The sequence below is a fragment of the Coffea arabica genome, chromosome 5e, assembly GCF_036785885.1.
Source record: "Coffea arabica cultivar ET-39 chromosome 5e, Coffea Arabica ET-39 HiFi, whole genome shotgun sequence".
NCBI classification, from domain to species: domain Eukaryota; kingdom Viridiplantae; phylum Streptophyta; class Magnoliopsida; order Gentianales; family Rubiaceae; genus Coffea; species Coffea arabica.
Window position 1 is genome coordinate 52,302,290 of NC_092318.1, and position 22,231 is coordinate 52,324,520.

The 22,231-nt window shown below is 39.2% G+C and overlaps 4 protein-coding genes across 8 annotated transcripts; 2 read left to right on the forward strand and 2 right to left on the reverse strand.

Moving 5' to 3' along the window:
• Positions 1-6,007, forward strand: LOC113688984 (organelle RRM domain-containing protein 2, mitochondrial). 3 transcript variants are annotated; one of them, XM_072049244.1, is made up of 4 exons: positions 1-345; positions 4,913-4,981; positions 5,068-5,174; positions 5,632-6,007. In XM_072049244.1, exons 1-4 carry the CDS (start codon positions 186-188, stop codon positions 5,740-5,742), a joined length of 447 nt encoding a protein of 148 aa, XP_071905345.1. In that variant the 5' UTR covers positions 1-185; the 3' UTR covers positions 5,743-6,007. The 3 variants fall into 3 exon arrangements, with proteins under 3 accessions (XP_071905345.1, XP_027062614.2, XP_027063217.2); XM_027206813.2 differs by lacking the exons at positions 4,913-4,981; positions 5,068-5,174; positions 5,632-6,007 and adding exons at positions 928-996; positions 1,082-1,188; positions 2,395-2,676 and having other exon boundaries at positions 2-345; XM_027207416.2 differs by lacking the exon at positions 1-345 and adding an exon at positions 3,532-3,793.
• Positions 6,008-9,126: 3,119 nt separating this feature from the next.
• On the forward strand, positions 9,127-11,255 carry LOC113691037 (uncharacterized). 2 transcript variants are annotated; one of them, XM_027209207.2, is made up of 2 exons: positions 9,127-9,883; positions 10,896-11,255. In XM_027209207.2, exons 1-2 carry the CDS (start codon positions 9,480-9,482, stop codon positions 10,957-10,959), a joined length of 468 nt encoding a protein of 155 aa, XP_027065008.2. In that variant the 5' UTR covers positions 9,127-9,479; the 3' UTR covers positions 10,960-11,255. The 2 variants fall into 2 exon arrangements, with proteins under 2 accessions (XP_027065008.2, XP_027065009.2); XM_027209208.2 differs by having other exon boundaries at positions 9,142-9,883; positions 10,902-11,255.
• An 892-nt stretch (positions 11,256-12,147) lies between these two features.
• Positions 12,148-17,193, reverse strand: LOC113690599 (organic cation/carnitine transporter 4-like). Of its 2 annotated transcripts, none has more exons than XM_027208592.2 (2): positions 16,443-17,193; positions 12,148-13,701 (listed from the first exon to the last, which is right to left on the reverse strand). In XM_027208592.2, the coding sequence occupies exons 1-2, from the start codon at positions 16,879-16,881 to the stop codon at positions 12,521-12,523; spliced, it is 1,620 nt and encodes a 539-aa protein (XP_027064393.2). In that variant the 5' UTR covers positions 16,882-17,193; the 3' UTR covers positions 12,148-12,520. The 2 variants fall into 2 exon arrangements, 1 of the variants encoding a protein (XP_027064393.2); XR_011814560.1 differs by lacking the exon at positions 12,148-13,701 and adding an exon at positions 15,472-15,869 and having other exon boundaries at positions 16,443-16,581.
• Positions 17,194-19,092: 1,899 nt separating this feature from the next.
• Positions 19,093-21,919, reverse strand: LOC113723134 ((-)-germacrene D synthase). The gene is given in 8 exon segments (XM_072049245.1): positions 19,093-19,525; positions 19,621-19,869; positions 20,020-20,158; positions 20,323-20,351; positions 20,354-20,543; positions 20,805-21,177; positions 21,337-21,613; positions 21,738-21,919. Coding segments are annotated over 8 exon segments (1,653 nt in total). The 5' UTR covers positions 21,840-21,919; the 3' UTR covers positions 19,093-19,231.
• Positions 21,920-22,231: the final 312 nt, after the last annotated feature.

Below are 22,231 nucleotides of genomic sequence, written 5' to 3' on the forward strand. Positions count from 1 at the left end.
TCGCGCAACCGCAGGAAAGTGAAAAAAAAAAGCCAGAAATCTGCAGAATTGTGTTTTGTTACCATATCAGTCCGACGTCGTAACGTGATAATAAAAGCCAGAAATCTGGCTAAAGCCCTGCTGCTCATCATATTCATTTGAGAAATCAGTCGAAATCAGAGCTTAAACCCCGGCCCAAACCTCTGATGGCGATGAAGGCAGCAGCTATCAAGTTGAAGGCCGCCGCGGCGCCTAGCACCGGTTTTAGGGCTCTTCTATTCTCGACGTCAAGATTCCCATTTAATCAACCGTCCCCTGCTCAGAAGCCGCCTCCTGCTGAACCCTCCACCAATCTCTTCGTTTCCGGTAGCTACTCTTTATCTCTTGTCATTTGCCAAATTAACTTTGCTTCTTTACTTATTTAGTTAAGCATTAAAGTATTATTACTGTTTGTTTAATGCCCTTATTTTTTCCCCTTTTACTTTCTCAGAAATGATTAAGCAGAGCTTGTACTTTACAATTTATATACCAGAGCTTCCATTTATATGCGTCATTCATGATTTTCAATATTAATTTTACTAATAATGTTGTTTCTTAGGTTCATGCTCACGGACAAAACTCCTATCTCATGCCGCAGTCAAATGTAAATAATCAAGTTATTAATTGGAGATACTATAGTTAATTAACTGCAGATGAGATCAATCAATCGGCATTCTTCCCTTGTTTTTGTTTAATTTTTTCTTTAACTCTTTGGAAATTTTATGTGTTGTAGCTGGCTATCCTTTTGATAGTAGGATCAAATGATAGGCAATGTGGATACTTAGGATGCATTTCAGGTCAATCGATTTCGTTTTCCGATGATAACCAGAATCCGCTGTTGTGTTTCATCTAATTGTGCTGTGATATGCTGGAGAGTCTGAAATGCATGACAATATTATACACTTCCAGGACTCAGCAAACGTACAACTAATGAGGGTCTCCGAGGTGCCTTTGAGAAGTTTGGAAATGTGGTCGATGGTAAGTTTGGATTTCAGGTTGTTAGACAATTGGTTCTGCGTAATAGCCTCACACAGAGCATGATATATTTCTTTGCCTTTTGCAGCAAAAGTGGTCTGTGATCGAGTGTCTGGATTTTCAAAAGGTTTTGGTTTTGTTAGATATGCAACTTTACAAGAAGCTGAGGCTGGTATTAAGGGCATGGATGGCCAGGTCAGTTGACACAATATAAGCACTTTTTGTTTTAATTTCACAGAGAATTCCTTGTGTTGTAGCCAAAAATATGATCCAACATTCTCTGGTAGAACTGGACTTTTATCTTTTTGTAAGCATCCCATTTTGCTTGGATGTGTTTATTAAGTAGAGGAAGAAGCCTTGTCAAGGATGGTTTTGGAAGTGGAGAAAAAGTTACACACGTCTTATGGACTAGGGATTTTTTTTTCTTTGAAACTATGGATGAATGAATTATGAATCAAAATAAATGGAAAGGGTTCTGTTGGTGATAATATTATCATAGGATCTCTAATTTGGAGATGAGAGAAGCGATTGAAGCAGTAAGAAATTTCCTGAATGTTTTCACTTAGAGCACTTCTTCTATTGTATAAAATGTTTCCTTGTTGAGCAAGTTTACTATGGTATAGCTACAGTTGACATTTTCCTTTATTAGAAATCTTCATTCCTCACCTTGGATCTGATTCTTGGATGTGCTTGCCGTCATAGGTGATAATTGATTAGGGTAGGAAAAATTAATTAGAAACACATTGAATCTCCTAAACAGTGTGAACTGTTATTTCATTTGTTTCTCTTGGGTTTTTACTTGTGTTTGCTACTTCAAGTGGTGTCTAGATTTGCTATGTTGATGGTCTGGCCAAGTGGTGGCCCTGGTGCTGCAAAATGCAAAGAAAATTAGTAAGAAGAGAAAGTAGCAATCAAGTGAAAGAGTGGGAATGGTTGTTGAAAGTGATGGTAGTGACGTTTAGGATACGGTTTTCTTCAAGAAGTTCTAGATAATTCTACTATTCACGTAACATCAATAATTCAACAATTTAAGTAACAGGAATAAGACACTTTCCCAGAACAAAGCACAAGAGCACTTCTAAGATGCTGCTATTGCTGTTAGAGTGTACATTGAACAAAATGCCTTAAGCTACCCTTGTTGAAAAGGAATAGCAAGCTGGAGTCTAAAGCAGGACACAAGAGGGGAAAAAAGGTAACCGAAAAAAGGATGGAGTTCAATACTGAACTTTTTCTATTAAGGTTGTTATTTCAAGAATTCGCTTGGCAGACAGAGCATGCAGTTAGTTAAGGCTCTTTTTGTTCTCAGTCCAAAGTCAATTAGGCTTCTAGTTGAATGACAAATATTTTCCTGCTGATGTGTAGTTTACTTACAATTGCTCTCTTTTAACTTCTATTCTGTAGTTTCTGGATGGCTGGGTTATCTTCGCAGAGTATGCAAGACCAAGAAATCCTTCTCCACCAACTCAAAATGGTCCTTCAAATGGTTTCAGCAGCACTAATTTTCGATGATGAAGAAGATGATGAATCCCGGATTGAACTATAGCATCCATTTGGTTGACAAGGAGACAACCGGATTGTTTTGTATTCGAGATGAAAAAGAACTGAATTTGGTACTTTTGGTCTAATTGAAGTCCTTTAAAACGTCAATTAATTGAAGATATCGATTCTTAGTTTCCTCCTTTACCATAATTCTCGGCTGGATACTTTTTTTTTCGGAAGCAATAGTCACCTATACTTCAAATCGTGTCTTAGTGCGGTCATCTTGGCTATCCTTCACCGTCATTGAAGCTTGTTAGAGCTGTTCTTTCTACTAAAGATAGCTCTTCTCTATATTACCTTGATGTCCTTGACTTGCGCATCGGAATTACGGAGCGTCGGTGATGAGTATTTTTATGGTATTCATACCCATTTCAGTCATTCTGAAGTTGCAACTGAAGGTATTTGCTATTAGTAGGTCGAAACTCGAAATACAGGCAATTTGAATTTCATCTCCATATGTTCTTTGTTAGGCTTTGCAAAGGGGATGGCAGAACTGTTCCATTAGGAGAAGCGATTGATTTAATGATTTTACGAGATTCGGGCAGGAGAACAAATTGCAATTTTTTTTTTGGGTACAATTTACAAATTTCACAACTCTTACAAATTTTTATCATAAGAGATGTAAACGTTCTCCTCATAGGGATATTACAGTTGTGTATTATTTTCTTACAGATGCAAACCGATCTCTTTAAAGATCAAAATTATGTTATCTTGTGAAGCTGCATAAGAAAATTTACTTTACCTACAAAAATCAGAGAAAAATAATTCCATAAACAATGAGTTGCAAATTATTAATGCTTAGAAAGGGGAAAATATAAAGTGGGCCTTCACCACAAACATTCTCTTACTGGGCCTAAAAGGGTGTTCTTGAAGTTCATTTATGGCCCATTAGAAGATTTTTTGGATATTAATTTTTAATCCACAGACTGTTAAAAATATATATATATATATTCCAAAGACTGCTGCATCTGCCAGCCGGCGTCGTAATGACTATAAAACTCATCATTTCCCCAAACCTCATGGGCCGTGCTAAAACCCTGTCTAGTGACTGTATCAGGGTATTAGCAGAGCTTAAACCCCCCAAAAATCGAGATGGCGTTGAGAGCGGCGGCGAAGACAGCTGCGACGGCGGCCACGGCTGCGTCGCCGAGGGGTCTGAGGTCCCTTTTATTTTCCACATCAACCTTTCCATTCAATCTACCGCAGTCTCAAACGGAGAAACCTCCTCCTGCTGAGCCCTCCACCAATCTCTTCGTCTCCGGCAAGATTCCCTCTTCAATTTCTGTTGAATATGAGTCTTTTTTTCTTCTTCCATTTCTCTCCTTACTATATCATTGTCTGATTTATCGTTCTGCACCCGTTAATGGGTTTAGTTTTACTTGCTAAGAAATTATTGAAACCAGGGTAATTTAAGAACAGCTGATTGTTGGATTAAGGGGCTGTTGGATTTGAAAGATTGGAACCTTTTTGTTGTTGCTATTTGCCTAATTCATTCGTTGATTTTCAACTTTTTTTTGGGGCCTAGCCTGCTTATGTTGTAGTAATTTGTTCTTTTCTGTGATGCAACAAGGAATTTAAGGTGTCCAAATGAATATTTTCGGTTGAAGCTGATAAGTTGGTTAGAAACTAGGCCCTTGAAAAATTGAATTTAGTCTTGGTTAAACTTCCATGAGAAATAATTTGGTGCAGCCTAGCTAGTGTTTGTAGTTGGCTTATAGTCTACTGTCTGAATTGGCAGACAATTTGCCTGACAAATTTCGATAGCATTTCCAGTGAATTTTGTTCCAAAGCTCCCATCTTTTGTTCTTGTGTTGTCTGAAGCTTTTATTCTGACAATATTGATAAGTTTATGATCTGTGCAAACTTGGACTGAATATGCAATTGTCTCCTTTTATAGCCACATCTGGTTTTTGGCAGTTGTGTTTCGTATTTTAAAACTTCTTTTTCTTTTGTGCCTTGTCCCTCAAATTCTGGTTAAATGTATCAACTCCTGCCTCTTTTTTGAGCCTTGACCCTCAAACTGTCCATTGAGCAAAGTCTGACTTTTTTCAATGTGTTTTTAAGATTCTAAGGTGCTTTTATAACTGGATGTAGTTTTTCTTCTCCTTTTCCTGTCTGCATGTATTGTATTGTCGAGTCCTTCTGCCTTTCCCAGAATAAGATTTTCCCTCTTTTAGTTTGGAAGAGAGGGTGGAGGCTCGTCAAATTTGTTATTATTGTGTGGTACAGATGCATGATGCTTCTGGACTGCCTTTTTTTTTTCTCATTTTAGTTTTAATGATTTGATGAATTATGTTGCTCATCTTTGCGTGTGTTTGTGTTTGTGTGTCTTTCTACGCCTCAGTAAAGGTATGATTTATTGTTTCTTTAATGCTCTCAGGTCTCAGCAAACGTACAACCACTGAAGGTCTCAGAACCGCCTTTGAGAAGTTTGGTCAAGTGGTTGATGGTATGTTTTCTTTTCACGCTAGTGGAGAACTGGGGTTTAGAATATCCCACATGGAAGATTAACATGCATTTACTTGCCTTTTTCAGCAAAAGTGGTAACTGATCGTGCATCTGGTTTTTCAAAGGGATTTGGTTTTGTTAGATATGGATCCTTAGAAGATGCTGCTGCCGGTATAGAGGGCATGGATGGCAAGGTTAGTTTGGATTATCTGGGATTGGTTTTTGTTTTTAAGAAAAAGCAACACCATGTTTGGTGCCCCATAATTCAACAATATATTCTGGCTCCCTTTACATTGACCGATGGATAAGTTCAGGGATTAAATATTCCACAAGCGGGCTTTTGGTCACTGAAACTTTGGCCTACTTACTTTTGAGCCTATTCATTTGTTTGTTTTTTGTCGTTCAACTTGAGCTCCTGGCGCAGTGATTGCATGCCTACATTGGTTACTGCAAAGGTGTAATTGATAAAGCAAAGCCAAAAATATAATCACATTCTGCATTCTTGATCCAAACTAGCAGATGTTCTTTGGCCAACTTTTAGCTATCCATTTGACAGAGCTTGCTGATTCTAGATAAGGATTTTGAAGGATAAAGTTTTTCTTGTACATGTTTGTCTCATTTTTTTTCTTTTGTAATATCTACTTTTTGTAGTTTTTGGATGGCTGGGTTATCTTCGCTGAATATGCAAGACCAAGAAATACTCTGCCGCCACCTCAAAATTCGTTCCCCCGTGGTGTCAATAACACACGTTTCCAGAGTTGAAGAATCCGTTAATTCAAACATAGCACTGTTCTGGATTGATACAGAGGGAATGTTGATCTTATGCCGTGTCGAAGAGATATAGTCTCCATTCGGTTTAATTAAAACTGCCGATCAAGTAAAGTTACGTACTTTGACTGGTCATATATATTGACTATTGAATTGGACGACTGGATGAGGTCATTTTTTGCTTAAGCTTGTAACAATGTAGCTTAGGAGAATACAATTTGCATTGCATATTGGTTTATACTGCTACTTGGCATCACTACTCACAGGCTTTTGGAGTTGCATTTTTACCTTTTTGCTATTTGGCTGATGAGCTTGGTACTTATTTATGGCCTAATCTAGTTAAATTCTAGAAAGCTTGTCTTTTATAGGGAAAGGGGGTAAATCAGAAGTGTTTGTCTTTTATAGGGAAAGGGGGTAAATCAGAAGTGTTCTTATACATTAAGCTTCATTTGGTTAGACATGCACTCTGCCAAAAAGTTATTTTGTTATCTTATGTGGAATATTGGTGTGAATTATCTCTAAGCATAGATGACCGCAAAGAATCAACATCTGTAAAGATGCGTGACGTTGGAGTATCACTTCATGTTCTAAGTGGTTGATGGGTTAAATTTGATGCTGGATTTTTGGTTTCAATTGTGGAGGGCACTAACAGTCTCCCGTTTTGGGCCGTTACATGGGTGTCTGATTGCTTGCAACTTTATAGGCGACCCAGCACGCTAATGCTTCTTGGGCCAATAGCTCTGCATAATCTGTTTCACCTCTGTTGGAAATCGTGTGATGCAGAGATCAATTTTTTCCCCCTCCGCAAACAGATATTAAGTTTACCGATAACTATATGTTTGTTGATATCTAGATTTGTCCGAATTGGAACATTTCTTGTCACAATTAAAATCTAATTTTTCATAATTGACACGGTTTAAAGTGCATGCTAGCTGCGAAAGAGATGCTAGTACTCGGGACCATAGAATTTCCTTGTTTCTTATGATATGTTTTTGTCCCTGTTACAATTTCCAGATTTAAGTGCGGGGTGAAGTTTGTTGGAAAGGTAGTTTATCTCAGTTTATACTCGTGATAAACTGATTTGCTAATTTTGCCTGGACAATCATTTTCTTATACCTCCAACGGGAGAGATCAATGCCAACGGATGTTGATGCAAGTGAAAAGGGTTTAATGATGAGGTATCATGTTCGAAATCCATAAAAATGAAAAGAACAACGTTGAAAAATCTTTTTTCTGTAAAGGGATAGATCCGACTTGGATAGGATTAGTCGCAAATAGGACACCTGTGGCTTATACCTCCAAAAAAAAAAAAAAAAAAAAAAAGGAGAAAGGATCGATTTGTTTTCCCTGTCCCCTTCAAGGTGGCTGTGGAGAATTGGCTTTGCAACTCCTCCAATGTAGTTTTTGCACCAGTAAATATCGTCCATCAGTAGCTGAACGAGCTTATTATATGTTGGGAGGTATTTTTGGCTTCTTAGAAACGTCTGTAGGTCCACCACCTTAAAATTGTGGCCTAACTGCCGCAGTTTCAGTTCAGTTCATTCTTTTTGTGTGGTGTGAACGTGTCTTATGCTTCTTTCGCATGTTGATTCTACGAGTATGCAATTCACAGGATTGCATAGTTTGTTTGGATCTAAAGGAAATGGTTTGGGAGTATTCTTGGGGCAGGCACGACATTGGATTCCAAATTTGTCCGGCATCTGAAAATAGTAGACCAGTTGGCAGATGATGGACCACTACTGTTTCAGTGGGCGATTAAGAAATGGCATTGGAATTCTTTGCCCTGTTGCAGAAGCAAATTGGAAGACCATTCAAAGCCCTGAAAGTTACTAAGCTGGGCGATATTTTCTAAATAAGTGCATGCATTATTATTTTCCAGGACAGGAACCGGACATGCAATATTGTCAGGTGTTGAAGTGTTGTGGAGGTGGCGCAATGGCAGCAATTAATATTTTGCTAGGCTCTGATAGATAGCTTTCCCACAACTGTCCTTTGACATTAAGTCCACAATCTGACTTGATTCATCAGCATAAGATCGACATATGTACTGTCGAATGGATGGTCACTTCTTTAGCTATAAAAATGAAGGTTCTTTCTGCGAGAAATGAAATGAGGAACACAAGGAAACTTATTAATTTGTCGACTGGTCAGCCCTGGCTTTTTGGTGTTTTTATTAAATATGTTCCGTGTGGAGCTAAAGAAAAGTTTTATTACGCCTGGTGGCTAGTTCTAGCGGACGGCTGTACGGTTGTGGTCGCTAAAAGTAGGTGGGGTTTGTCCTTTGTCCTTTGTCCTTCCCTTCCCTGAGGATGAGGCAGTTAAACTTGAATATTGCTATTTGCCTGCGCATCCAACGAACCCCAGAAAATAAATAAATTGATTAGATTTCACAACTAATACACGTATACTCCTCCTCTGATTTTTGTGGGGTGGATTGGTCGTTCTCGCAATTAAATTTTCGATACCGACTTGTTTCTTTCTTTGAGGGATGGGTAGTGAGTGACCCAATTGAGAATGCTGAGGTGGAAGTCAGCCCAAAGAAATGGAAGCGTTTACTTTTTCCCACATTTTCTTACGAAAGTAAGATTTTTTTCGGCAAATAAACCTAATTCCCGCAGTAACTTCAAAAGCCGGCAACTTTTGAAATCCTGCGAGGGATTTATCTACCCAAACAACGCACTCCCCCAATCCGATATGGGATAGAAAATCCCACAGAGTGCCCTGCTCCTAAGGGATAACTACCCCCCAAGCCCACTGAGCTGATTTTCTTTTTCCTAAATTCTCTTACGAAAGTAAGATTTTTTTTGACAAATAAATCTAATCCTCACAATAATTTTAAAAGTCGGCAACTTTTGAAGTCCTGCGAGGGATTTATCTACCCAAACAACCCACCCCCAATCCGACGTGGGATAGAAAACCCCGCGGGGGAAATGGAAGCGTTTACTCGGAGTACTAATTTCTTCAGGCGATGACAACTGACAAGACAGCCCAACGAACTTCGATTCAATTAATACCGGGATCTATCTGCGACCAACTGATTCCTATACTCGTTCTTCATTGATCTATCATATTACTAGTACTTAAAAAAGCTAATTTACTTCTGATTTTTCACCTCCAGCCTATAAATAAATAAATAAATAAAAGTGAATAGCTAGCAAACACCTTAGCCATGGATGGACAAATGAATGGGACCTCCAACAGTAAAGGAAGGACATAATCGTAAAACAAAAAATCAATGAAGTGAAGTGAAGTGGCCAAATGTTAACAAAATCCAAGTACGTGGATTGAGGATGGAGACGCAGCCAGGAAGGACAAAGCAATTGATGTTCGTAATTGCCATTAAGCCACAACCACCCCTTTATGCCCCTCCCCATATCTCATATCTCCTTCTTCTTCTTCTTATAAAACCTCCCACTTGTACATGTCATTATACGCACCCAACACACACATACATACACACACACACCCAACACACAAAAGGGGGAAAAAAATGGATAGAAACCAATGTCCATATGAATCTTTGTGACGACAATCACAAAGCCCCCAGTGGCATACTTTTAACACACACGGTCGCACACTAACACTATTTCTTTTTTAATACTGATATTTTTTTTCCTTTATATTAGGACCTTCAAATTCAATTCCTGTTAGTAGCGGCAGTGGGAATAGTAGAGTATATTTTTCTTGATTTACGTGTTTGTGTGTGTGTGTGTGTGTGTGTGTGTGAAGTTATGAGGTTCCTACGGGAATTCATGGCATGTTGTGGTTCATGCTCTTCAACATCGACGGTCAAGGAAGAAGCAAGGTTGTTGGTGGCTTCGGCGCCACCGCCTGGCTCCGAAACATGCGGGATCAGAGGGCGGAAGCGAGGCAGGGCGACGGGGACGGGAAGGTCTGGTCGTAATTCCTCTTCCGGCGGGGAATGGCGGCCATCCTTGTCTTCGATTTGTGAAGACAACGTTTTACATGAGAGGAACAAAATTGATCATCATCGTCATCATCATGATCATCAAGAGGTGCCTATCACCGTCGTCCAATCATCATCATCATCATCACCATCATCTGAGCGGAGTCTTAAAAGGAAGATTACGTCAGCGGCTAGACCTCGTTCCCATTGTCCTCGAGAAGATGTCAGGTGCTTTTTGATACCTCGTACTTTTGGCATCGGATTCTAATTTCCTTAACCTTTTTCTGGGTTTTTTTTTTTTTTTTTTAAAATTAACCCCTGTTTCTGCTTTCCATAAGATCCTGGAATTATAAATTGTTTTGCATATCTTTTTGTACTTTGCTTCGTAGTACCACCATGCCCAAAAAGATTCCCGGCCGCGGTCAACTCTCTTCGAAATTGTCGTCCAATTCATAACGCTAGATGATATAAAACGTACTAGTACGTGATTGCTCTTATAATCGATACTTGCTAATTGAGGATTCTGTCGGATTCCCAGCAATATGACTGATTTAAGATGCCTTACTTAGAAAAAGAAAAGAAGAAGATGATGGAAGAGCTTCCATATACGGACTACTGCTCTGTTTTCCCTTGATAAACACACTTTCGTGTGTGTTCTCTATAATTTTAATGCTAAATATTAGGTAAAAAGGAGTTGGTACTGTTACCAATTTAATCCTAGACTACAGCTGTGTCTGTGTGGAAGATCATCTATACATCGATCGATCTAGCAGAAGAGAAGTCACAGGAAGCGCGGGATTCTTCAACACACACACACACGCGTCACCCAAATGCACCATCATAATTTACACACACCCCTCCCCTTTGTGTGTGTGTGTGTGTGTGGGGGGGGGGGGGGGGGGTGGGGGGGGGGGAAGCAACAGAATTTGACCATATGATGATGATGATGATGATTCTCTATTTTGCGTCATAAAAATGCTAACCAGTTAGGCGGCCTAAATACAATCAACCACACTTCTGTCCTAAATAAATCCAACTAGAGCAGAGATAGATGGCTTTTGTTGTTTTATGTGAAAAAGGAAAATGGCCTGCAGTTACAGAGGCCTGGAATGTGTTTGATACACGTGTCATTTTCACAAGCAATTTAGTAACTCAAGGAATTACAGTGTCAAAAAATTGAGGCCGGAACCGGACGTTTCATTGATGTTTTTTTTTCATTTAACTTTTGTTGTTTTGGAAGTTTCAGGCGACCGGCAGTGCATGCAGTGATGCCAACGTTTTCACCAGCACCCTTCATGTTCTGAATGGACGACGGACTCCTCTTTCTTGTTTCTTCTCAATCTCCGTTCGGGGCTTCGTCGACTACGAAATTCGCGTGTAAATATATTCACTACGCAGAAACATCATGTCTGGATAAGAAGATATGTATATTTGTGTTGTATTAGTAATACTTTGAGATTAGTTTGACCTCAAAAATCAGTGGAATGAATAGGATATGGAAGGTTGTTAAAACCTTTTTTTTTTTTCTTTTGAAGGAAAGGAAGGGTTGTTAAAACTTAAAAGCCTGTCTCAAAAAAATTAAAAATCGTTTTTGATGTTACGTTTTTTTGGGTTTAAGAATTTCCCATTTGAGGGAGTCTCCGTCTGTCCTTCGATCATTTATGTCAGCGTCTTGAGGTCCTCTCCTCCATCCATCCATCCAAATGTGATCCAAGCAACCACCAGAGGTGATGCACTGATGATAGAGTCCGCTGCAGGGCAAACAAACAAAGCCAAGAAAAAAATTTTATTATCTAGAGTTTCTTTTTCTTCTTTATGTATTGATACCATATTGAGTTTAGGTATTACTAATGGTTTTTATTTAAGGAATACTAATCACGATATTGACAGCAACACTTGAAAAAAAAGATCGAATTCAAGTTTACCTTCGCTAGCAACTCGTATTTTCAAAGGTAAAATTATTTAGTCAATTGGTAATATGTTACACAAGACAACTCACATCACTGGGGGGGCTAACTCGTATACAATCAATATCCTACCTACTAATCTTAACAAGGATTACTTAACTTAAAGAAAGGTTAACAATATCCTTCAAAAGTTTTCTAACATTCATAAGATTAAAAAGAGGGGTTTTGTTATGTATGTTTCAACGGTTTGAGAAAGAGAGTTACTGCAAATGGTAGATAAAAAATGCCTCTGTTCCAGTGCCTCAAGTTGTCCTTGCGAGGGACCTTTCACTTGGGAGCAGCTAAGGCCCTGATTCAGTGAAATTCCTTTATTAAAGTTTCTGCTGCTTTTTAATTTTAGCTACATAAACTTTTCTTTTCTTTTTCTAAATGATAACGACAAGGATTGGACAAAACAGTTGTAAGTGGAAGTATGCAGTCCTCCTTCATTTTCACTTTTCTGACCCCTCACAAGAAAGCATTTTTTCTGATACGAGACCAAAGAGCGCATTAGACAAAAAGCCAAAACCAAGATCTTGCTCTCACTTCTTTAACATTATTATGATTATTGAGCTATTAACGTCTAATAACCAATCTCAAGAGCCAATTGCTTGTAAATCTTTTGTTCCGTGCACTGACTAGATGCACTGTGCTGAAAGCAATTGTTTTGGTCTTTTCAAATGAGTGACTGTTAAAAGACAGAGATACATAGAGGCCCACTAACAAAAACCTGTAATCAACAATGCCATCAATAGCTCTCCACCTCAAAACAGAGGGAAATAACACCCAAAAAAAAAAAAAAAACACACACACACACACACAAAGGGTTGGCAATACTTGATAGTATCATGTTGTAATAATTCCTTCGAGAGAGAACAATTTCAGTTCCCTGACTGCTCATTCACGAATTTTTAGTACCTTAAACAACCGTGCCTTCTCGTTCTCCATCTTCCATTCCAGTCATCGTATCGTACAATGGCTTGTTTAAGGTTTCTGGAAGCCCATATGCTAACACTCCTCCCAAAATCCCACATGCACCAAACACTGCGAAAGGCAAACCCCCACCCAAAACCACCACAAATGGTGACAATATAGCTCCCATTTGCGCTGCCTGAGTTGCACAACCAAGCGCTGCATTTCTGACCACTGTCGGGAACAGTTCAACGGTGTAGATAAATAACAAGTTGTATGTTCCAGCCATCCCAAATATCCCCAAAACCCCGCAAATCATTTGAACCACTTCCAATGTTCCAAACCACTTGAACAGGCACCCTATCACGCAAAATAAGCCGCTGAACCATTGTGTGCCAATGGCTAACGGCTTTCGCCCGAATCTATCCAACAGGATTGCTGTTAGGAAATAAGCAGGCAGCTCTGCCACCGCATTTAGGAGAACACCAAGGTAAAGATTGGTTCCCAGGTTGACTACATTTAGGCTCAGGCCGTAGTAGACCACAGAGCACGTAAAATTAATAGCCACCGCCAGAAATAAGCGGACTCTTGTGACTGGGAACCGAACAACGTCTACCACAGAACCTGTTACGGCTTCCTTCGATCCCGAATCAGTTTTACCATCACTCCGAACCTTACTTTCATGGTTGTAGACATCATCGTCGAGGGCAAGGATGACTCCATCAGGGAGGTGCTTTCCGTTTGATTTAGCTACGTTGGTCATTATTTTCATGGCTTTGCTCAACTTGCCTCTGATGAGGCACCATCTAGGGGATTCGGAGACAAAAGGGCATAGGATCGCCAGGAAAACAACCGAAGGTATGGATGAAGCTATATAGAGATTTCTCCACGATTGGAAAATGTAGGCTATACCGGAGAGAACGGCAATGCCGCCCGAGAAGAAATAGAAGGTTGACATTCCGGCGATGCCACGCTTTGTTGGGCCAATGGGTTCGGTGGAAAGGACGAAGGAGCAGAGGCCAGCGCCACCAGTGCTGAAGCCGGTAAGAACCCGCAACAGCACATAAGTCCGGTAGCCAGGAGAGAGTGCTGTTAGGCAACCGAAAATGCCATTTAAGATGCAAACAACAATTAGAGAGCCTTTTCTTCCTAATCTGGAGTCTGATAGATGGCCAAATACTCCAGCCCCTGCGATGATGTATTTGACGCAATGAAACGCTATTAGTAGTGTTCACATTTTCAATATTAAACACCAATTTGATATTATAGTTTGGACTGATAATTGGGTTCCGAAACTCAAATTAATTTCTCCTGTCATTTATCCATATACGTATTTCAGAAAGATTGCCAGAAAACAAGTTTTAGCCGAAAATTTGTCTCAAATTATTTGGATTTAATGCATAGCTCAGGTTTCGTTGTACTTTTTTTTTTTTTTTTGGCTGTATTCAGCAATAATAGATGGAGCAACCAAAATGAAAACAGATTGTATAGCGGCGGAACCAGATAAATTTGCGCAAAATGGATATCTCTAGGATTATCAAGTTCAAATTCCACTTCCTAAAAATTATAAAGCAAGTGATTGATAGGTACCATCATTAGTAAGTCAAACATCAACCGAAGGTTCCATGCTAAAACCAGAAATTCAGAAAAAGAGTAGGCAGGCCGCAAAAGTTACGTAACCATCACAGCCTTTGGACTGGTGGCCATCACCAATACATTAAAACTTGATGGGATGAAAGGCAAGGTTTGCCACAATTAAATGTGACCTTACTTAAAAATTTCAGACGGATGTATAATGCACCCATCTGATCCGATGATGGTTCAGTCCCTTTCAAATTACTCAAGGATCTCTTCGGATCCTCCTCTCCCCTCCCCTGCCCGTAGTATAAGAAACTATCGTATTGATAAAAAAAAAAAAAAAAAAACAGCAAAAGTTACGTATTTGCTCAAAAGAAAGTTTATTTTCGTTGGAAAAAGAAAAAAGGAGTAGAGGCGCCTGTAGAACTGTCTTACTGAGAGCCCCATGACGGTGATAGAGATCAAGGCACACTCATAAAGAGAATCTTCCAAAGTAATGAAAATATATAGCATTTCTTGTGAGTTTGAGATGAGAATCAGTCATTGCTTTTGGATAGTGGACCAAGACGCCCAAAAGAAAAAGGAAGCCCCCCTTTATATTCATTCACCTCGGCCCACGCATGCTCAACAATCTTTTTCCAGCCAAAAGTGAAAGGTTATTAATTTGTAGAAGCCCTCGAAAGAAAGACGTCTTTTACTTTTTCTAAGTCGGTGGAGCTATTTCCGTGTGGATGGCACCCCAAGGAGTCAGAACATCATCATCATATGCACTCCCACCCAAGAAACAACCATGATGATATGTTCCCATGTTACAAAGAACAAACAGCTGAATCCCAGGCTCGTTTTTGGCTATAGTAGTCGGTGGGTAGGGTATCAAAAGGACAAAAAAAATTTGAGCGAGAAGTCTGACTAAAGCATTTGCCTTCTCTCGCTTGTCTTGTCATATTTATCACGATGCCTTGCCTTGTGGATTAAAAATACAAACACGAAACTACAAACTGGTTCGTCACTCTGATCTTGATTTTACTTAGGAAGATAGTGAGTAGTATTTGAACTCTACCGTTAGACGTTGTTTGGCTGGCAGAATAAGAGCCCAATTTAGAAGTATATTAATTGCAATCCTGCACTTATTAATTAGTCGTATTATTAAAATCCTAAAATTACTCGGGACGTTCTACGTATTTTTCATGTGGCCACTAGCAAATATGAGCCAGCCACACATCAATTTTGTCTCGGAGTAGTCTAATCGGATCATCGTCAAGCAGCATACCAATTCTGACTCTAGAAAGTGAAGACAACCGTCAAAGGCTGTAAGCATAAGCGGATCCAGAGCGGACAAAAATGACAGACGACAGAATAATAGTACTAAAGAGGAAGGCATTCGAAAGACAGAGTGTGATACTGATAACAATGACCACCACTCCCTCCATATTGTAATGGTGCAGAGCGCATTCTTGTATAGACAGATCCGAAATTTGATAAGCCAGAGATTAGTAGTGTGTGTGCAGAGCGGATTCTGTACTTTTCTAGGACCACTCACTATCTTTAATTCACAGATACTACAATGGACTTTGATCTTGAGTAAAGCATGAAGAAGATTAAGACTGGTCGTTTTGGAACAAAACATGATTAAACATAACATATGATGAAGACTAAAAGAAGTTTCACAAAACATGATGGATAACAGATGTAAAATCTCAATAGCCATAAAGACATGTAAGTTGTGACCAGCAAACCATTACATACGTGCACCTCCTCTGTCATGCAAAATTCCATTCCTGCACATTTAGCAGTGATTGGCACACTCTTTGAAGACCAGAAATCCTAAAATAATTATTAAACTCTAAAACGCCCTGAAAATGATCTTGTTCTTCAACATACAAGTTCTCTCAACGTTTAAGACGAGTATGCAGATATAAACGTATCACCTAGATCATTTTGCTTCACACTTCCTGAATTAAAATTTGATTCATTTCAGTTATCATTTAATCTGATGATTAGATGATTTAGGCCTTGCTTTTCTAATGAATAATTCCTTTCTTCTTTTTTTTTAATACATTTTTCCATCAATTTTTCATCAAACCTGTCTCAAATTGCTACACAGTAATTTTTCTAAAAAAAAAAAAAATTCAGAAAAATGCAATCCATCACCTAAGAGCCCCAAAAACCAACAAAATGATCTTGTGCAGCTGCACCAAATCACCAACCAAAACAAAGAACGAATGACAACTAAGGAGCATGCTCGTGTGCCAGGCAGATTAGACAAGGAAAAAGATCTATTTAACCCAAAAAAAAAAAAAAGTGCAAGAAACGAAAAGATCGGGTAAATTTAAGAGTTAAAAAGGACTCACCAATCATGCAGCCTCCGAAAAACAATGCTTGAACCAATCCAACCTTGTATTTCTGTCCACAAACCAACCCGAACTCGGCCACCGTCGAGGTCCCCGGCCCACCGATCCATTCCCACGAACCCGGCTCGAGCTCGCACACACTTTTAGCTTCAGGATAACATCCTGAACCGGCGGCGCCGTCCAAGCACCGCCACCCCGGTTCACGGTCGGCGAAGATCATGACCATGGTGTGAAAAGCTTCCAGAGCCCATGCCAAGCTTGCCAGGATGAAGTGTCTTAATTGCCAGAACCCAAACTCCCCGCAGTATTTTTGTAACATGTCATCTATGCATAGCTTTTCATGTTTGCGATAGTCTCCGCCGTCGGCGTCTTTCCCCCGGGGGAGGAAAGGGGTCTGGAGGTCCGGGACGTTGGGATCCCGCGACGCCGCTTCTGTCATACTTTGCAAAGGACAGACCGGTAGCTTTTTGGCTTTCTGGCCGGGATGGCTCGGAGAGCTTGATTGTGGGACTCCGGAATTGATGAGACTCCACGAATTTGTTGCCTTTGTATATATATGATTTTGCTGGATGCTAGCGGGTCTGTCATGTTGTCAACGTGGACTATGATCTCACCGTCGATATGGTTGAAAAAAATCTTTGTCTCTCTCTCTCTCTTTTTTTTCTGGCCCTCCGCCCAGAAAGTCAGCGGAAACTCGGTAGTAGACAACGTGGTCCACGACCCCGATTCACAATCAGGATCTGGTCTGGTGATGCGCATGATGCAGTCTGCAAGTGTTTGAGTTTTCATTTTCTTGAAGATTAATCCTGACCGCGGAACGTCATTTTTAATCCGTCGAAAAATTACATTCTTTTCCATAATCACATTTCTCTATTAACTTTTTTTCTCACATACATCAAATCGTTACAGTAATTTTTTCATGAAAAATCATGAAAAATGCAATCCAAACACAAATTTTTTCATTTTCCCTTTTATAAAATTTGAAATCTCTCCTTGAACTATTTAGAAGAAAAAAAAAAAAGATACAAACTGCTTTTCAGAAGCTCATTTACGTAAAATATATTCTACTGAATTCTGACAGCACATAACGAAACTCATTTACGTGATTTATGAGTGTGTTTGTATAATACATTATTATTATTTGAGATAATTTTTTTGAAATACCTCTTTAAACTATTTTTTAAAAAATACAAAAGATTTTTCCAAGGCTGGCGATACAGATGTACCATATGCTAAACTCTGACATTACATCAATTATAGATACAGATGTACTGCTATACTAAATTATGACAGCACATCCCTGACTCGGATTCTTTTTTTTTTTTTTTTTCCTTTCTTGGATTCTATTTTTGGAACAAGAAGTGATTAATAATGCTTTTTTTTTTTTGTTTTAATCAGCGAGTTTAGTAAGTTTTGTCAGGAACAGCCAAGTTAATATATCAATTTGCAACCGCAATTTTTGACGTGAGAAGGATGAATAGAATAGAGTGGGGAAATGATAGAAAGAGTGTCAAATCAACAGCTGGGAGATGCTTCAATGTACTGGAACAAGATTCATGTATTATTACACTACTGTTGTATTATTAGTTTGAACTGGACCGGACACAGGCTATAAAAGCGGAATTCTTGGGAGGTAATGCTACAGAAGATTGGAATACAGGATTAGTGTTTGTGACGTCCGTACGTGTTATAATTACGATTGACGAGGTGGGGGCCTACTTTGAACAACCGCAGCAACTTGGTCATCTGGTTCGGCGTCCAGCTGTACGCCACGTGTATAGCCATGATTTCATGTGATGGACTTCGATGCTAACCAAAAACAATCACCCCCGTGAATGCGGTCCAATTTCGAAATAGACAAAAGTCTAATAGCTCGAAGAAGCATATAGTACTATTGTTTGTTATCCGAGTCGCGGAAGCAGTATGAAGAGACGCGTCTTTCTTCGTAGGATAACAATCGAGTTTGTCTCAGAACCATTCGTTACAAATTTAATGCGGTGGTTGATTTGATGAATTAGTTTGCAGACAAAGTTGTTGGTTCACGCCTAATCTATAGTCTGTTCAGGTTAAGTGGCTTACATTACATGGCAGAGAAGCATACACGCATATTGGAATAGCAACCTATGGCTATGGGTAAACCTCCCTTCCATAGAATACTAGTAAATATTATCGCAAGCAACGGATCTTTTGTCTGATTTCTCGTCTCTCATTGAAAAGAAAGAAAGAGAAGAGGAATGAGATATTCGTCAATACGAGAGACATTGTGGACGGGAAAATGAATCATAGAATGAAACATAAGACCTTATATAATAAAGTTATCAACGTTTGTTGAAAAAAAAGAAAGAATGAAACATAAGATCTTATACTGCAGAATCCAAACACAAGAGCTACATCAATCATATTGGATTGGGCATTAAAGGACGATGACATATAAAAGAGCCACATCAATCATACGCAGGCTTAGATATGACATTGTCATGAATAATCCAATGTCGCATGTCCTTAAGAGAGTTTGGTCTGTCCTCTAATTTATGCGGGCTTGCTCTCGGCCCGTTTGGCGGGCTAAAAATGTGGCCCAACCACTTAATTGAGCTCTAACATGTTTATTGTGTGTGTGTTTCAGCAAGTAGCATTTGACTTTAGCAAGAAATGAGGCCCAACATAGTAATATTATTATGAAGTAAAACTAACTGCTGAAGTTTCACCATCTGATCTTCACTTACGAACAAGCATCTTATCTTATTAATAGAAAGCTTTTTCAACCAAAAGCCAGAACACGAAAAAGCCTTTCACATTGGGATTGGATCTATAAGCGCAGCGGTAATGGTGTCCTTGAGCTTGGTCGCAGAATGGGTATACCAATCTCCTTCTTTGTATAACAGATTTATGACCTTTGCAAGGTTCACAACTCGCTCAAGAACGGCCATAGGCACTGCATTTGAATTGAGGCATTCTCCATTAATATCTTTCCAAGCATTGGCTACCTGTTTGTTAAACTCGTCAAATGCCTCTCGCTTTGTAACCCCATATTCATTCACGTAACACTCAACAGCCGTGGCCACATGTCCTCCTTCCTGCTCAAGCTGCACCACATGAGAAAGATAGTATTAATTAGTAGCCCGTATATATTTGTGAGACCTGTATGCATCGGGACAATCGTAAATTATTTGATATAAACCTCGTGTCCGGCCATGTCGTCCATTAATCTACCAATGACTGATGCAGCTCTGACGATTAATGGTTCGTTTGTTACCCAATCAAAGGTTTGTGCAGTCAAAGAATCTCCCATTCCAACCATGGAAGTTGTTGCTAGCATCATGTATCCTGCTGTGACAAGTGTAACCTTCATGTGCTCCTCAACTTTTGGGACATAGCCATTGTGAAACCATATGGCCTCTTGAAGATATCCTTTGGCTAACTTTTTCATCTGGAAGATGTTCCAACAATCAAACGACAAATATGTAATATACCCTGCGAATAGACCATCTAACAAATATATGGCTCTCATATTGAAACCCCACATGTAGAGTACGACTTCACATGCATTGACTGTGAAGCGTTAATCCAATCATATTACCTCTAATTTTGAATAATTGACTCTATCTGACTTGCCTTCCTTGGCCAATTTTTCCTCGAATTCTTTGTAGATATCCAGCAAGGCACGGTAACAGTGTTTCATATAAGATGGTAATCGATCCAATTCAGTGATGTGCCACCTGGGTATCATTTCATGCAGGCCACCAGAACAAATTATTGTTACAAAAATTGCAAAGGGACTTAGGACTGGAGCCTATACGTACTTCATATCTATTGAAAGGTTTAAACTAAAGAAGATTTGAAAGGTGAAAAAAAAAACAAACAAACAAAAAGTTAAAAGTACCGTTCTATCGCATCTGTGAAAACGATTAAAATTCATCCACAGTGGCATAGACATCATAAATGTCGTCAATAATGGAAGTGATGGAGATTACTTTTGTTAGCACTTCTCTAGCGAAGCAATATTTGGGCTCAAAATACACTCCCAAAATCCAAAAGTAGCACTCCACCAATCGGTCCCTTGCAAATGGTAAGTTGGTTGCAACATCTAAGCCTTTCCACCACCTGAAATGTGTAAAAAATCAGGGTAGAAGTTTCTTTTTACTCACTACCAATTGGACATGTGAATAATCATTTAGAAAATTTGTTAGAATATTTATTGTGGCACCCATCGTAGAATATTAATCATTTAGAAATTTTTTTTAATAATTATTGTAGCACCCATCAGTATTTTGTGGGACCGTCAGCCTTGCCCTGATCCCCCCCCCCCCTTTTTTTTTTTTTCTTTTAAGCTAAGTATTAGCATATATGCAATCATTTACTTACTTTGTTAGACCGCTTAGTTCCTTCTGATGCAACTTCTGCAATTTGTTAAAATCCAATTTTGCAAATTTTAGCAACAATTTATCATGTGATTCATGCTGTTGGTAGAGAGATATGTACTGCCTCGCTCCCAGCCTTGTCAAAGTTTTCTGGATCGGCAGCTTAAGAGCTTGAACAACTTGTGCAGCAAGAAAATTGCTCAAGCTTGGAACCATGGATTCGAGGTTATTTGAAGTAAATTTCAGCGCTTCGTCCAAAACCTTCTCCCCGTGCACTCCAAAGTTTGCTGCTTCGTACAAGCTCAACATTCCAAGGACATTGCTCGCCAGAGATTCCTTAAAATCTCCTTCCGGGTTCTTGAATTTGTCGAACACGTCTGTTGAAAAAAGTAACGGTGCATGTCGTTTATTTTATCAAGAAATGATAGCCTCTGGTGTTGGCGTAGCACGTCCTGGTACATGCATGCTAAAGTGCATGGCAATTTGTGAACATGATTTACATCTACTATATGTGTTATAAAGGTCGATTTACTTACCACAAGAGGCACGAAAACCTTTTTGTCTGAGTAATCGGAAACGAAGAGCGATGGTGTGGAGATCATTGCCATCTTTGTGATTCAACTCACTGTAGGCATCGAAAATCTTCTGCAATGATGCCTCGATTTCGCTCTCAAAATGGTACGACACCCCAAGACGCTGAATGGTGTCTATCATGTCTAGCTTTCCAGGAAACTCGTCAGGAGTTTCAGTCAACATCTTTCTAACCTCTTCTCTTAGCCGTTGAAGCTCTCCCTCTGCTTCGAAGAATTTTTCCTTCAAAAAAGCAAAAAGAAAAAAAAAAAAAAAAAACCAGTTCCAGAAATAAGTTTTGTGATTCGCAAGATCATGAAAATAACTGCCACAAGAAGAGCTGGAAATCATATGCTAATGCTATCACCTTATGCTGAGAAGCATAGGCAAGAAAATGATCTCCCCAAACGCTTGGATGAAAATTGGCAGAGCGACGGGGAACTGGTACTTTTTCAACGACAACCTCCATAATCGATTTTAATAAGAAATGCTTGGAGTTTATTTAAGTAAAACTTCCCGGCACACTGCAAAGTTCCGGCAATGCAGCTTTTATGCTCTCTCTACTCCGCTATTTATAGAGACGAATGCAGTCCTTGTAAGCGGCCATTTATAATGAATTACGAACAAGAATGTACGATTTTTTTTTTTCTCTTAAAAATTTAAGCATGTGCGTCATGATTTGATGATGGATCCAAATTGAAAGACTAATTAAATTGAAAATGAGACATCGACCAGATATTGAGTCAACGGAATTTCCTTCTGTTCTTAAGCGAAGGCTTGCTTGCAATTTAGAATACAACTTTTAAAAATTAAAAATTAGCTAGAATAAAAATTTAGAGACCGACTTTTTTTTTTCTGAAA

What these genes read in the sequence shown, in the direction of transcription:
- LOC113688984 (XM_027207416.2), top strand. Translation starts at nt 3,625, where the DNA reads ATGGCGTTGAGAGCGGCGGCGAAGACAGCTGCGACGGCGGCCACGGCT. An exon ending in GTTTGGTCAAGTGGTTGATG is followed by an intron (nt 4,982 to 5,067) that starts GTATGTTTTCTT and finishes TGCCTTTTTCAG; the next exon opens with CAAAAGTGGTAACTGATCGT. An exon ending in TAGAGGGCATGGATGGCAAG is followed by an intron (nt 5,175 to 5,631) that starts GTTAGTTTGGAT and finishes TACTTTTTGTAG; the next exon opens with TTTTTGGATGGCTGGGTTAT.
- LOC113691037 (XM_027209207.2), top strand. Translation starts at nt 9,480, where the DNA reads ATGAGGTTCCTACGGGAATTCATGGCATGTTGTGGTTCATGCTCTTCA. An exon ending in TGTCCTCGAGAAGATGTCAG is followed by an intron (nt 9,884 to 10,895) that starts GTGCTTTTTGAT and finishes TTGTTTTGGAAG; the next exon opens with TTTCAGGCGACCGGCAGTGC.
- LOC113690599 (XM_027208592.2), bottom strand. Translation starts at nt 16,881, where the DNA reads ATGACAGAAGCGGCGTCGCGGGATCCCAACGTCCCGGACCTCCAGACC. An exon ending in TTTCGGAGGCTGCATGATTG is followed by an intron (nt 13,702 to 16,442) that starts GTGAGTCCTTTT and finishes ACATCATCGCAG; the next exon opens with GGGCTGGAGTATTTGGCCAT.